Source organism: Amblyomma americanum, chromosome 1, assembly GCF_052857255.1.
Source record: "Amblyomma americanum isolate KBUSLIRL-KWMA chromosome 1, ASM5285725v1, whole genome shotgun sequence".
NCBI lineage: Eukaryota > Metazoa > Arthropoda > Arachnida > Ixodida > Ixodidae > Amblyomma > Amblyomma americanum.
Window position 1 is genome coordinate 332,765,761 of NC_135497.1, and position 14,219 is coordinate 332,779,979.

General features: G+C 53.0%; 1 protein-coding gene across 1 annotated transcript; it reads right to left on the bottom strand.

Moving 5' to 3' along the window:
• Positions 1 to 7,917: 7,917 nt before the first annotated feature.
• LOC144120975 (endothelin-converting enzyme 2-like) lies at positions 7,918 to 10,389 on the bottom strand. The gene has a single exon (XM_077653821.1). It carries the CDS (start codon positions 10,387 to 10,389, stop codon positions 7,918 to 7,920), a length of 2,472 nt encoding a protein of 823 aa, XP_077509947.1.
• Between the last annotated feature and the right edge of the window lie 3,830 nt (positions 10,390 to 14,219).

The window sequence follows — 14,219 nt, forward strand, 5'->3', positions numbered from 1 at the left end:
AATGCGGGTCTAAAAATTAGCATGCAAAAACCAAAGTAATGTTCAACAGTCTAGCAAGACACCAGCAGTTCACGATTGGTAGCGAGGTACTAGAACTGGTAAGGGAATACGTCTGCTTATGGCAGGTTGTGAACGCTGATCCGGACCATGAGAGGGAGATAACTATAAGAATAGGGTGGAGCGCATCTGGCTGGTTCTCCCAAGTCATGAATGGCAGTTTACCAATATCCCTAAGGGGAAAAGTATACAACAGCTGTATCTTACCGGTACTTACCTACGGGGCAAGAACATGGCGGCTAACGAAAAGGGTTCAGCTCAAGTTAAGGACAGCGCAGCGAGCTATGGAAAGAAAATGATAGGTGTAACGTTAAGAGACCGGAAGCGGGCAGAGTGGGTGAGGGAACAAACGCGGGTTATGACACCCCAGTCTAAATGAAGAGGAAGAAATGGGCTTGGGCAGGGCATGTTATGTGAAGGCAATATAACCACTGTTTCTTAAGGGTAACGGATTGGATTCCAAGAGAAGGCAAGCGTAGCAGGCAGCGGCAGAAAGTTAGGTGGTCGGATGAGATTAAGAAGTTTTCGGGGATCGTGTCGTCGCAGCTGGCAAAGAACAGGGTTAATTGGAGAGATATGGGAGAGGCCATTGCCCTGCAGTGGTCGTAGTCAGGCTGATGATGATGTGATGGAATCTAATCCTTGGCACTCCACTGCCGCGACTTTCCCTTATTAAAGGGCAACTGCATCACTTTTTCAGAACTCTGCGATATTCGAGGATTCAAATCTATGTAGGCTCTATGTCAAGCATGCTGTGTTTTGCTCTAGTATTCAAAATAGTTCGTAATCGACGATTGAATTTTAGGCTTCTCCTCGAAGCAACGGAGAAGTGCGGGCAAGGTCGGTGTGACGTAACTGAAAGTAAGATTTCAAATTACCGCTGCTGTCAACCACACCCTTCCTGTGCATCGTTCGATGCTGTCAAAAACAACTCTCGGTGGGCTTTGCCTTCAGTGGCATTGTTTTTTTTTTTACTTCAAAGCAATCGTTTCCGCGTAGAAAATGCACCGGTATCTTCGATGACGTCACCATGCACCGTCCAATTGACGCTGTGTGCTGCGGAGAAGCTTGAAGATCACTGAGATTTTAGTCGATGAATCCTAGCGCAAAAAGACTTTGCATGCTTTACCTGCAAGTTTCACACATTCGAACTATTTAAGCTCGTCGATTTCTAAAGCCCACGCAATTGCCCTTTAAAACGTTAACTTCATCCCTTACCGCATGACGCGGTGGGGATGTATCCGCCGGGAGTGAGAAATTTACTGCGCCCTTGCTTTCCTCATAACAGATTATTATTATTATTATTATTATTATTATTATTATTATTATTATTATTATTATTATTATTATTATTATTATTATTATTATTATTATTATTATTATTATTATTATTATTATTAAAGTGTTACACGCGGAGAACTTCGAACACGCTGCTCCCCTTAACCCCGTCTTCAGCACCCCGCTTATCACGTGTTTCGGCGCTCTCGACGTGCGGCGCAACGCTTGCTCTGAGGCGTGGGTCACAGCCAAAGACCGCCATGGAACCCCCCTCGTCACTCCTCGACGTGGAGCCTGGAGAAACTGAGATGGATCAAATCCAGCATTCGGAAAGTATTTTCATATGATATCATGCATGAACAATGTTGCTCTGCTGCTAAAACCTGCGAGACGTTTTTCGAGATGCCATCTGTGAAATCGTCAGTGTTCCCCGTAATAGTGCGTTCGCAGGGGCCATTACAATAAGGAAAATTTTATTGTTCCAATCGCGTTAAATAATACAGGCCACGAGGGCAGTCTTCGATGGAAGCCCGGGGTCTATACCGAAACTATTGGTAGGCGTGATGCGCAGCTGTACGAGAGAAAACGAAAGACAGGCAATATGGCCGTGTGCTGATGGAACGTTCTTTCGCCTTCGTTGCGTCAGCTTTGCTTGCCGAATAAAGAATCGTGACCGGCAAGGTTATAGCAGGAACCGCTGCGATGCAGCCTACAGCGACTTTCTACTCAACACAATAAAGAAAATCGAGAATACTTCTTGGTGGCCTAAACAGTGTCGTAAACGAATCATGTAGTACATCTCGCACGTCACGCGTGACTTATAAGTGTTGTATCGTAGTAATGATAATTAGCAATGAAACAGTACACGTAGCATACGGTCGAGCCGATCTGTATTCCCCTACTTCGTCGTCTTCCCCCATGCGCGCGAGTGCGTGCAGCGCACTTGCCACACTTCATCTTTATCACATTTCCGCCGCACTTAAAAAAAACAAAATTTCTAGCGGATGTCATAGTCTTTCAACCATGCGGGCCGCTTCTTTTTGCGAGTACTTCGGCGAGGCGACGCAGGAGGTGAAGCCGCAGTTGCCGCTGTGGATTTACTACACGAGGGTTGAGGAGCGGCTGCCGATTCCGGAGCGGGCGGAACGGCTGGCATCATATGGATTGAAGGCGCGTCCGAAGAAGGACCCTGGACCACGGTTCCGGACTGTGGACTGGGCGGCGGCATTCGGTTGCCGTCGATAGGCGGCGAAATATCAGCGAAAAGGGCCGCTGGAGCTGAAGAGGACAGTTGCTGCTGAACTACTTCTGGGCGAACCGCAGAAAACTTGGACGAGTGCCACACTCGCCCATCATCCAGCAGATAAGATGCAGGTCCACGCTGCTCCACAACCTTCCGAGGCTCCGAAAACCGAGCTGACAGTTTGCCTCGCACTTTTGGTTTGCGGACACGCACGTACTGGCCAATCTGAAAGTCACGACACTGGGCGCCACTCCGCTGGTCCGCATAAAGCTTGTACTGCGCTTGTTTCTCGTCAAGCCTCTGCCGCAAAAGCTTAAGCGCTTTTGTCGGATCCATTGAGAAGGACTGATCCGGCAGTCCTACGACGTTAAGTCTTGTGCGGGGCAACCGGCCATGAAGTAGGACAGCTGGTGCAATTCCTGTCGTGGCATGGGGCGTACAGCGGTAGACACCGAGGTAGTCCACAATCGCTGTACGTAGGTCGCGTCGCTCGCACAGAGCTAGCTGAATGTAGGACTTAAGCACTCGATTGAATCGTTCAACGAGTCCATTAGCTTGGGGATGGTACACTGAAGAGTAGCAATGGCGTATCCCCCGTTCGCGGAGGAAAGTTTGCATGGCCATCGATGAAAATTGAGGTCCGTGGTCAGAGACAATCTCTTGAGGGTAACCCTCACGAGCGAAGAAGCCAAGCAGGAATTCTTGAACGGTTTGAGTTGTAATGGCATCAGCGAAGACAACGTCTGGCCACTTACTGTAATAATCCATGAGAGTAATCGCGAAACGGCAGCCACTGGGAGCTTGGTCGAAAGGCCCCACGATATCAATGGCAACCTTATCCCAAGGTTTCTCTGGGAAGGCGACAGGTTGCAGAGGAGCTGCCACCGGACGAGCCGATTTGTCACAGGGCTGGCCCACGACGCATGTCCGTACCATTTCTTCGACGTGCTCCTCCATTCGCGGCCACCAGTAGAGCTCTCGCAGTCGACTTTTCGTGCGGCTGATCCCGGGGTGTGACTCGTGCGCGATGTCCATGAGGCGTCGTCGCAAACGTTCGGGAACGACGAGCCTGTCACCTCGGTACAAGACGCCTTGCACGACGGACAGCTCCGAGCGCAGGAGGTAGTATGGCCTAAGGTTCTCCGGTAGGGATTTCTTGTCCGGCCATGTCGCCGATGTAAACTGAATGGCTTGAGCAACTGCCGCGTCGCTGATGGTTGCCTCTTGAAGCTCTTGTAGAGTCACGGCTGGCGATAGCAGGCAGACGAAGTCGCCGTCACTGGCGTCGAACTCACTGGGCTCACTGCACGATGTGGTCGGTAAGGGAAGGCGAGACAGAGCACCAGCAACAGAGTTGTCATTGCCTTTGCGGTACTCTACAGTGTAGTTGTAGCACAACAGGCGAGCCGACCAACGTGAAATTCGCAACGGCCGATGGCCCGTTTCTTTCGTCGACAGCAAAATGACAAGTGCACTGTGATCGGTGCGTAGAACAAAAGGCCGGCCCCACAAATACACGTGCCACCGTTCGCACGCCCAAACGCAAGCTAGGGCCTCACGTTCACCAACAGAGTACTTTCTTTCTTGGGGTGTCAAAGTACGGGAGGCAAACGCAACAGTTTGCAGGGAATGGCCGTTGTCTTGCTGAAGCACTGCCCCAAGGCCATATCCGGAAGCGTCAGTCGTTACGACCACGGGAAGGGCAGGATCAAAACAATGCAACACGTCACATGACGTCAACATGGACTTCAGTAGTTTGAAGCTTGAATCCGCAGCAGCAGTCCAAGTGAAGGCGGAGTCGCTGCCTCGAAGTAGGGCGCGCATAGGCTCAACGACGTCGGAGTAATGCGCGATAAACTTGGAATAGAAACCCGCAAGTCCAAGTAGGGAGCGAAGCTCGCTGATGTTAGATGGAGTCGGAGCCTTCGTAATCGCCTCGATGGCAGAAGAAAGCGGAAACAGTCCTTCACCGCTGACAACATGCCCCAAGAAAGTGAGCTTCGGAACACCGAAGACACATTTGTGGTTGAGCTTGAGTCCGGCTTGGGATAGGCGCTCGAGAACAGCACGAAGGTTGGTCAGGTGCTCCTGTCGGGAGGTACCATGGACTATGATGTCGTCGATGTAGAAGAGGACACCTTTGCACCCTTTTAAAATTAAGTGCATCATCTTCTGAAAAGCCGAAGGCGCCGAAGCAAGGCCGAAACACACTCGTTTGAAGCGGAAGAGGCCATCATGGGTAATGAATGTGGTCAATTCCCGACTCTCAGGGCTAAGTGGTACTTGATGGTAAGCCGAGGCAAGGTCCAACTTCGAAAAACGCTGTGACCCGGCCAAGCTATGTAGAAGTTCTTCCGTTTGAGGCAAAGGAAAACTGTCGACCACAATAGCCTTGTTCGGCTCACGCAAATCGACGCACATTCGGATGGAGCCATCTTTTTTCCGAGCCACGACTATGGGTGAAATCCACTTGGAAGCGTCGACCCGTTCAATGATGTCTTGAGCTTCAAGCTTCTGGAGTTCCTCGGACACCTGCTGACGAATGGCAAACGGCAGCCGTCGGAGCTTGCAAGCAACAGGAGAAACGGAATCCTGCACTCTGACTTTGTGCACGTAGCCACGAGCAACTCCGAGTTCCTTGGAGAAGAGATGTTCGAAGTGTGGACGTAGCTCAGGAGGTAACAGAGGCGTATCAGGTGTCATGGAAAGACATTCCAACGATGCACCTTTGATCTTCATTTGTAGAGCGGCAATGGAATCCAGGCCCAGCAGCGTTGTGCCTCCCGAAACAACGTACAACACGGGCGGTGTGTTACGGCGTGCCTCAGTTGGCCTGCGATAGTTACGTCCGTGCTCACTCAGTCCCCTTGCTAAAGCAAAATTCACCGGTACACGCCGTAACACACAGAGCGAATATCCAAACACTACAAAGAACACCAGGGAAAGTTCCGCTATTTTCTTTCTGAGGAAGAGGAACATTTGTGGAGCTGTGAATTTGTAAGCTAGGTATTTAAGGTAGCTTTTAACAGGGAGCATTTGCGGAGCTGTAGAACGCGCATGCGCACACCCACAGGCTCAACACGCTGCTGCGTCACATGCGTGACTTCGCAACGGCGTTCGAGTGCCCGCCTACCAGCGCGATCGACCTGCAGCCGCCAGAATACTGCGTGCCGTGGCCGTACACGGAGCGTTACATCATACGGCCCACCGGCGCGTTCTCCACGACCGCCGGAGACGTCACCGCTGCGACCACGTGATCTGTGCCAGGCAGCGCCCTGTGGTCACCAATTGCAGTGGCTATTGGAGCAATACTGTCAATTTCGTACATGAAATTAGGTTTCGCTTTGAGGAATCACTTGCCAAGCTAAATAATTTAACATCACAGAACAGAAAGATCAGAAAACCTAACTAACCCTGAAATGATATAATATAAAATTTTGTTAAGTAATACAGAGCTCCCATGCTTTTGGTCCCCCATGTTAAAAATGTAAAGGGCCCTGAAACAACTTTAGAGGAAAGTAAGCTCGCTCAGTGGCTACATCCTGTTCTCATTAACATCTCAGCCATATAATACACATCAGAAGAGGACATACAACCTACAACCGCGCGGGAAAGTTGGCGAGCCCTTTCCAGTGACATTTTGAAACACTAGCCCTCCTCCGTGTCGCACGTCTGCGTATGTCCGTTAAGAGCTGGCTGTTGGTTAGATTTATCCAGACGTCATGGTGCTAACGGTAGAGTCCAGTCAGTAGCGTCCCTCCGGTGGGCCAGGAAGCTCTGCCATCCGGGCAATTCCCGCGCGCGTCGGCAGCCCGCGGTGGGGCCAAGTGGGTGGGACCGGTGTAAATAATAATAATAATATTAATTGGCTGTTTGGGGAAGGGAAATGGTGCAGTGTCTGTCTAACATCTCGGCCGAGTCCTGGGCCGCGCCGTGGGGGAGGGGATGAAGGAGGGAATGAGAGAAGAGGTGCCGCAGTGGAGGGCTCCGGAATGGTTTCGGCCACCTAAGGATCTTAGACGTGCGCTGGCGTCGCACAGCACGCGGGCGCCTTGGCGTTACGCCTCCTTCGAAACGCGGCCTCCGCGGTGGGGTTCGAACTCGGGAGCTCCGGATCAGTGGTGGTGGTGGAAACATTATTGCCAAATACAGAGGGGGGCAAGCCCCCTAACATGGCACGAGGCAGCCCTTAGGGGGCTGCCCTTAGAGGGAAAAGGACAGCCCTTGGAGGGCTATCCGCTTCAGGGCGTCGGTAATTATCCGGCGCTGGTCAGCAGCAGCGGAGCTGGCCAGGAGAGTCTCCCTGTATGACTCCGCCATGGTTGGGCATGGATGGTGTGGGAAGGTAGGACATGTGAGGAGGACATGAAGGAAGTCCCTCGGTTTCCCGCAGAGCTTACAAGAAATAATGAATTGATCGGGGTAGCCGGCATGAAGGAGAATAAGGTAAGGAGCAGTCCGGGTCTGGAGTCGGCACCAGTGGGAGGCCTGGATTCACTAGCCCAGCGCCCTAACCACTGAGCTACTGGGGCAAGTCGAAAATGAAACTAAAATTGAAAATTTGTTTGAGGAAAAGAAAACAAAATTGAAAATTGGTTTTGAGGAAATGAAATGACGCAGTAACTGTCTCACATCTCGGTGGACACCCGAACCGCGCCATAAGAGAAGGGATTAAGGAGGCAGTGGAAGAAAGGGAGAGGTGCCGTAGTGGAGGTCTCGGTAATGATTCAGACGACCTGGGGATCCTTTAACCTGCACTGACATCGCGCAGCACGCGGGCGCCTTATGCGTTTAACCTCCCCTGAAACGCGACCTGAAATGGTACGAAACACGTATATGGCTTAATATAACCCTAATTATTATAGGCCCCAGCTACTGTTACCTGGCAACATCAGGCAGAATTCTCAACCTAAAACCAAGACTCTTGATACATGAAACAGTGCGTGTGGTATGGGTGCTACGCCACGACGTGCCAAGTCGCCTGGGGCTATGAAAAAAGCCCTTTACTACAAAAGATAACTAGCCCTAGTTTAGAGCAATAGGAGCCCTCCTGACTGAGAAAAAGAATGAGTTCATAGACAGTTTATGCTGGTGACTAGGTTGACCACTGAAACTCCAAATATATCTCTCCCCCACCCTTATGCCTTTTCTCTTCCCAAATTAACGTGTTTACTACTACTACTTCAAGAGCACGAACACAGAAGCACAGTTGCGCGCACAAGTGCGCAGACTTTAATGTTTCCAGCCAAATGGTTTTTGGCCGCGAACGTCTTGCGTCGATTCGTTCGAGCAACGACAGCTTAAAAAATATGGCAGCTAGCAGCCACCACAAAATTCTCTCATAAAACTGGGGGCTGTCGGACCATATGCCCCGCGAGACCCGTCGGCGCCAGTGTCAACGGATCCTGGTCGTCACTGCCACTCCGGCGTGCCGGTGGCCTTGTCCAGGACGTCACTGCGCCGTCAGCACCAACATTCGCACTCGCATTCGTAGACGCACTTTTACCGGCATCTTCACTCTCACCCCCATTTTTACGGGCAGCCCGCTGGTCACTGGCCTCGAAGAAGCCGCACCGTAGCGCTGGATTCATGGGCGAGGCCACGGGACACGTAAATGCGGTGGCGAACTCGCGGAAGTTCTTCAGCGGGAGTGTACAGTACAGCTGTTGTCGCTCGCTGGGCCCGCGCGCGCAGGACGCTTGGCAGAAGGCGACGAAGAAGGCCTGATCCTCTGACAGGCCAAGGAAAATGCGCCGCCTCTGATGCGTCCGCGTACCCTGGTCGGCGATAGAGCGCGACGCGTTGAAGGCCTGGTACGCTAACTCGATGGCAGCGACCCCCTCGAAGGCCTGCACACCTCCTTCGGCTCCACTGGCGGCAGTCGCTGGGCACGCTGTCCTTCGCTCGTAGTCCCGGTACGAGGACTTTCCCCACCAAAGACCGGAGATGGAACCGCGACCGTCCAGGAGGACGCCTCGTGGGTCGAACGCCCGGGCCAGGGCAGCGGCGTAGTGGGCTCCGAGGCCTCCCATGTTGACAGCGAGGCCCAGTCCCTCCACGAACAGCGGGCTGCGCAGCGCGTGCAGAAAGACAGCCTGCTCGTTTAGGTAATAGTGGTAGCGGAACAGGGCCCGCGGCGGCTGCAAGTCTCCAGGATAGAAGGCGTCGGCCACATCCCACTGCCTGCCAAGGAGCGCTCGGCGAGCCGACAACGCGTCAAGCCAGTAGCGCAACACAGTACCGTCCTCTCTGAGCTCAGGGAAGTTCTCCAATATGGCAGCCACCTCCGATGCATTGAGGTAGGAGTCGGAAGGCCAGAGGGAGGTGTTCATGCGGCGCAGCTTGTCGACGGCGGCCGCTCGGCTCTCAGCGTCGATCCAAGATGTCTTCAGGAAGAGGTTGATGGCCGTCTGAGTGATGGTCATCAGAAGGGCGTCCACTGAGGAGCGCCAGTGAAGCGGGTAGGTAGTGTTTATGTAGCCGGAGAGGAGGGTTACTCCGAACGCTCTGTGTGTGGCCCAGAAACAGTCGGCGCTCCGCATATCTCCCATCTCGTACGCCGTGGATCGACCCGGAAGTGCCGAGTCGGCCATCCATCCGAGCATCTGCACCAGCGACCATGCCAGCTGGTGTAGCACCACCTCAGCAGGATGTGAACTCAGCAGATAGTCGACTGCCTGCAGCAGCTTCACGTTCGTGGCGATGACGCGGTCAGCCTCGGTCACTCTGAGAGCTTTGTTGAGCTGCCAGTTGAGGAGAGTGTCCCACTGGGCGGTGGCCAGGCGAGGAGTGGCCAAATTCTGCATCTGCTTCAGCGGGAAGGCCAGTTCGTTCTGGCCACCAGACACCGAGCCGCACAGGGCACCGACGATCGTTGACTCATAACGGCGCAGCTCCTCCATTTCCTTGTCGCTCATGGCCGCGAAGCTTCTCGCACGAAGGGCGTCGTGAAAGCGACGCACGCGTGCTTTGTACACTCCCCGCGTTACCATGCTGTCCAGAGCCCGCTTCCAATCGTAGGACACGATACCGGACCCCACGCGCACCTGCCGTTGGTTGCGGCCCGGTATGGGTGAGACACGAACCGAGAACCACAGGCCCAGGTTCCAGTTGATGTCCAAATCCAGGAGTACGTCCAGAGGCTGCGCGGGCGCCGTAGTGCGCTCAGGCCAGGACAGTGACCGGTCGGCAAGGAACTCGGTCAGCAAAGCGGCATCCTTGGTACTGCTACCACTGTGCAGGCAGACCTGGTACGCCCGCTCAGCTCGGTTAATGCGCAGTACCGGACGGGAATCGGGCAAAAGGACTTTCCCGGTTGGCAGCACCATTTTGTTTGAGGCGTCGTTCACGGCCTCCAGGTACCGGATGGTGTCTTGCTGGGCCACGGCCAGGAGGTCTCGGAAGACGGTCTCTGACTTGGCTGCGCGAGGATGCCAAGCGCCACACGCGAAGCGGTAAATGTCGCCGCACGGGGCCGTGCTCCGGTTCAGGGAGTCCTTGAGGCGACGGAAGTGCGCCATGCAGAGCTTGGAGTTGCAGGTGTTCCACGAGCTGCGTCCCATGCCAAAGACGCCGCTTCCTTCGGAGCCTCTCTGATGACGGAGCACAGACAGGCCGATGGTGATGGCGCTGAGCGTCAGTGCTACTCCCAGTAATGATGACAGGAGGTGACCTAGAGCCACCGCCCTTTGGCGCCGGTCTAGTCCTCCGCTCGTCGTCGAAGGCGCCTCGCAGCCTTCGCCAGCCATTCGAGACCACATTCTTTGTGCCCACCACTCGTGCCGACGTGGAACAGCCAGCTGTCCGTTCATGGCTCCTCGGGGCTTCGAATCGCACGTGTTATCTGCTCGTGTGCGCGTGGCGTCCTTCGTTCTGCCGAACGAAGCGCTTGCATCTCGTGCCGGTTCCGCTTCTTTCTTTCCTGTTCCTCACGTGGTACGCTCACATTTGCTGCATTGATATGTCATACGATGCGTTGATAATCAACCGACCGTGGCCAAACATTAGTTCTTTTTTGCAAAACGTGTTGGTGAACCACAGCACGGTTTCCTTCATGATTTTGGGACCGGGTTTCGCAGAACGCGATATCCATCGGTGTTCCATCTAAATCCGCCGCGTTGGCTCAGTGGTTAGAACGCTCGGCTACTGAGCCGGGTTCGAACCCGACCGTGGTGGCCGCGTTTCGATGGATGCGAAACGCTAAGGCGCCCGTGTGCTGTGCGATGTCAGTGCACGTTAAAGATCCCCAGGTGGTCGAAATTATTCCGGAGCCCTCCACTACGGCACCCCTTTCTTCCTTTCTTCTTTCACTCCCTCCCTTATCCCTTCCCTTACGGCGCGGTTCAGGTGTGCAACGATATATGAGACAGATACTGCGCCATTTCCTTTCCCAAAAACCAATTATTAATATTATTGGTCCACGTTCGGAACCGGCCTGGGACAATGCCAAAATTGGCTTGGCCCACCCCCGGAAATTCAAAAATGAAGTGACCCACGTTCGGAAAGTACCTGAGTCACTCCAAAAAAGGGTTTAATAATAATAATAATTGGTTTTGGGGGGAAAGGAAATGGCGCAGTATCTGTCTCATATATCGTTGGACACCTGAACCGCGCCGTAAGGAAAAGGATAAAGGAGGGAGTGAAAGAAGAAGGGAAGAAGAGGTGCCGTAGTGGAGGGCTCCGGAATAATTTCGACCACCTGGGGATCTTTAACGTGCACTGACATCGCACAGCACACGGGCGCCTCAGCGTTTTTCCTCCATAAAAACGCAGCCGCCGCCGTCGGGTTCGAACCCGGGTAACTCCGGATCAGTAGTCGAGCGCCCTAACCACTGAGCCACCGCGGCGGGGCTAAAAGGGTTTGACCCAACCCCAAAATTCGGGTGGCCTAGCGTGCTTTCGCAGAATATGTCGTGCATAGGAATGCTAAACCACCAGCCATATTTGTTTACTCCTTCGGAGAGTACATGTGTAAAGTGCTTTTGCCCAACGCCAACCGCAAGCTCATCGACTTCGGTCTATTACCTCCGAACCACGTCAGGCACGAATAGCAAACGAGTTTTAAGTGTGCACTAAGCATTTTCCTCTGCCATTTCTTGCGTTTTATTAAACCCCATGGCTACTTGGCACTGTATCAGATAATAAATGTGGCATCTGTCATAAAATTCTCCCATTGGCTAGAATAACGGACGTCACCGGACCGAATGATTCTCATTGGCTGGAGACAAGTGGCGTCATTCGAAGCTGGTGCCTCAATTGGCCTGCGATAGTTACATCCGTGCTCACTCAGTCCCCTTGCTAAAGCAAAATTCACCGGTACACGCCGTAACACACAGAGCGAATATCCAAACACTACAAAGAACACCAGGGAAAGTTCCGCTATCTTCTTTCTGAGGAAGAGGAACATTTGTGGAGCTGTGAATTTGTAAGCTAGGTATTTAAGGTAGCTTCTAACAGGGAGCATTTGCGGAGCTGTAGAACGCGCATGCGCACACCCACAGGCTCAACACGCTGCTGCGTCACATGCGTGACTTCGCAACGGCGTTCGAGTGCCCGCCTACCAGCGCGATCGACCTGCAGCCGCCAGAATACTGCGTGCCGTGGCCGTACACGGAGCGTTACATCATACGGCCCACCGGCGCGTTCTCCACGACCGCCGGAGACGTCACCGCTGCGACCACGTGATTTGTGCCAGGCATCGCCGTGTGGTCACCAATTGCAGTGGCTATTGGAGCAATACTGTCAATTTCGTACATGAAATTAGGTTTCGCTTTGAGGAATCACTTGCCAAGCTAAATAATTCAACATCACAGAACAGAAAGATCAGAAAACCTAACTAACCCTGATATGATATAATATAAAATTTTGTTAAGTAATACAGAGCTCCCATGCTTTTGGTCCCCCATGTTAAAAATGTAAAGGGCCCTGAAACAACTTTAGAGGAAAGTAAGCTCGCTCAGTGGCTACATCCTGTTCTCATTAACATCTCAGCCATATAATACACATCAGAAGAGGACATACAACCTACAACCGCACGGGAAAGTTGGCGAGCCCTTTCCAGTGACATTTTGAAACACTAGCCCTCCTCCGTGTCGCACGTCTGCGTATGTCCGTTAAGAGCTGGCTGTTGGTTAGATTTATCCAGACGTCATGGTGCTAACGGTAGAGTCCAGTCAGCAGCGTCCCTCTGGTGGGCCAGGAAGCTCTGCCATCCGGGCAATTCCCGCGCGCGTCGGCAGCCCGCGGTGGGGCCAAGTGGGTGGGACCGGTGTAAATAATAATAATAATAATTGGCTGTTGGGGAAGGGAAATGGTGCAGTGTCTGTCTAACATCTCGGCGGAGTCCTGGGCCGCGCCGTGGGGGAGGGGATGAAGGAGGGAATGAGAGAAGAGGTGCCGTAGTGGAGGGCTCCGGAATGGTTTCGGCCACCTAAGGATCTTAGACGTGCGCTGGCGTCGCACAGCACACGGGCGCCTTGGCGTTACGCCTCCTTCGAAACGCGGCCGCCGCGGTGGGGTTCGAACTCGGGAGCTCCGGATCAGTGGTGGTGGTGGAAACATTATTGCCAAATACAGAGGGGGGCAAGCCCCCTAACATGGCACGAGGCAGCCCTTAGGGGGCTGCCCTTGCTGGGAAAAGGACAGCCCTTGGAGGGCTATCCGCTTCAGGGTGTCGGTAATTATCCGGCGCTGGTCAGCAGCAGCGGAGCTGGCCAGGAGAGCCTCCCTGTATGACTCCGCCATGGTTGGGCATGGATGGTGTGGGAAGGTAGGACATGTGAGGAGGACATGAAGGAATTCCCTCGGTTTCCCGCAGAGCTTACAAGAAATAATGAATTGATCGGGGTAGCCGGCATGAAGGAGAATAAGGTAAGGAGCAGTTCGGGTCTGGAGTCGGCACCAGTGGGAGGCCTGGATTCACTAGCCCAGCGCCCTAACCACTGAGCTACTGGGGCAAGTCGAAAATGAAACTAAAATTGAAAATTTGTTTGAGGAAAAGAAAACAAAATTGAAAATTGGTTTTGAGGAAATGAAATGACGCAGTAACTGTCTCACATCTCGGTGGACACCCGAACCGCGCCATAAGAGAAGGGATTAAGGAGGCAGTGGAAGAAAGGGAGAGGTACCGTAGTGGAGGTCTCGGTAATGATTCAGACGACCTGGGGAAACTTTAACCTGCACTGACATCGCGCAGCACGCGGGCGCCTTATGCGTTTAACCTCCCCTGAAACGCGACCTGAAATGGTACGAAACACGTATATGGCTTAATATAACCCTAATTATTATAGGCCCCAGCTACTGTTACCTGGCAACATCAGGCAGAATTCTCAACCTAAAACCAAGACTCTTGATACATGAAACAGTGCGTGTGGTGTGGGTGCTACGCCACGACGTGCCAAGTCGCCTGGGGCTATGAAAAAAGCCCTTTACTACAAAAGATAACTAGCCCTAGTTTAGAGCAATAGGAGCCCTCCTGACTGAGAAAAAGAATGAGTTCATAGACAGTTTATGCTGGTGACTAGGTTGACCACTGAAACTCCAAATATATCTCTCCCCCACCCTTATGCCTTTTCTCTACCCAAATTAACGTGTTTACTACTACTACTTCAAGAGCACGAACACAGAAGCACAGTTGCGCGCA

Bases quoted from the DNA above. Each gene is read 5' to 3' on its own strand.
- LOC144120975 (XM_077653821.1), bottom strand. From the start codon at position 10,389: ATGAACGGACAGCTGGCTGTTCCACGTCGGCACGAGTGGTGGGCACAA.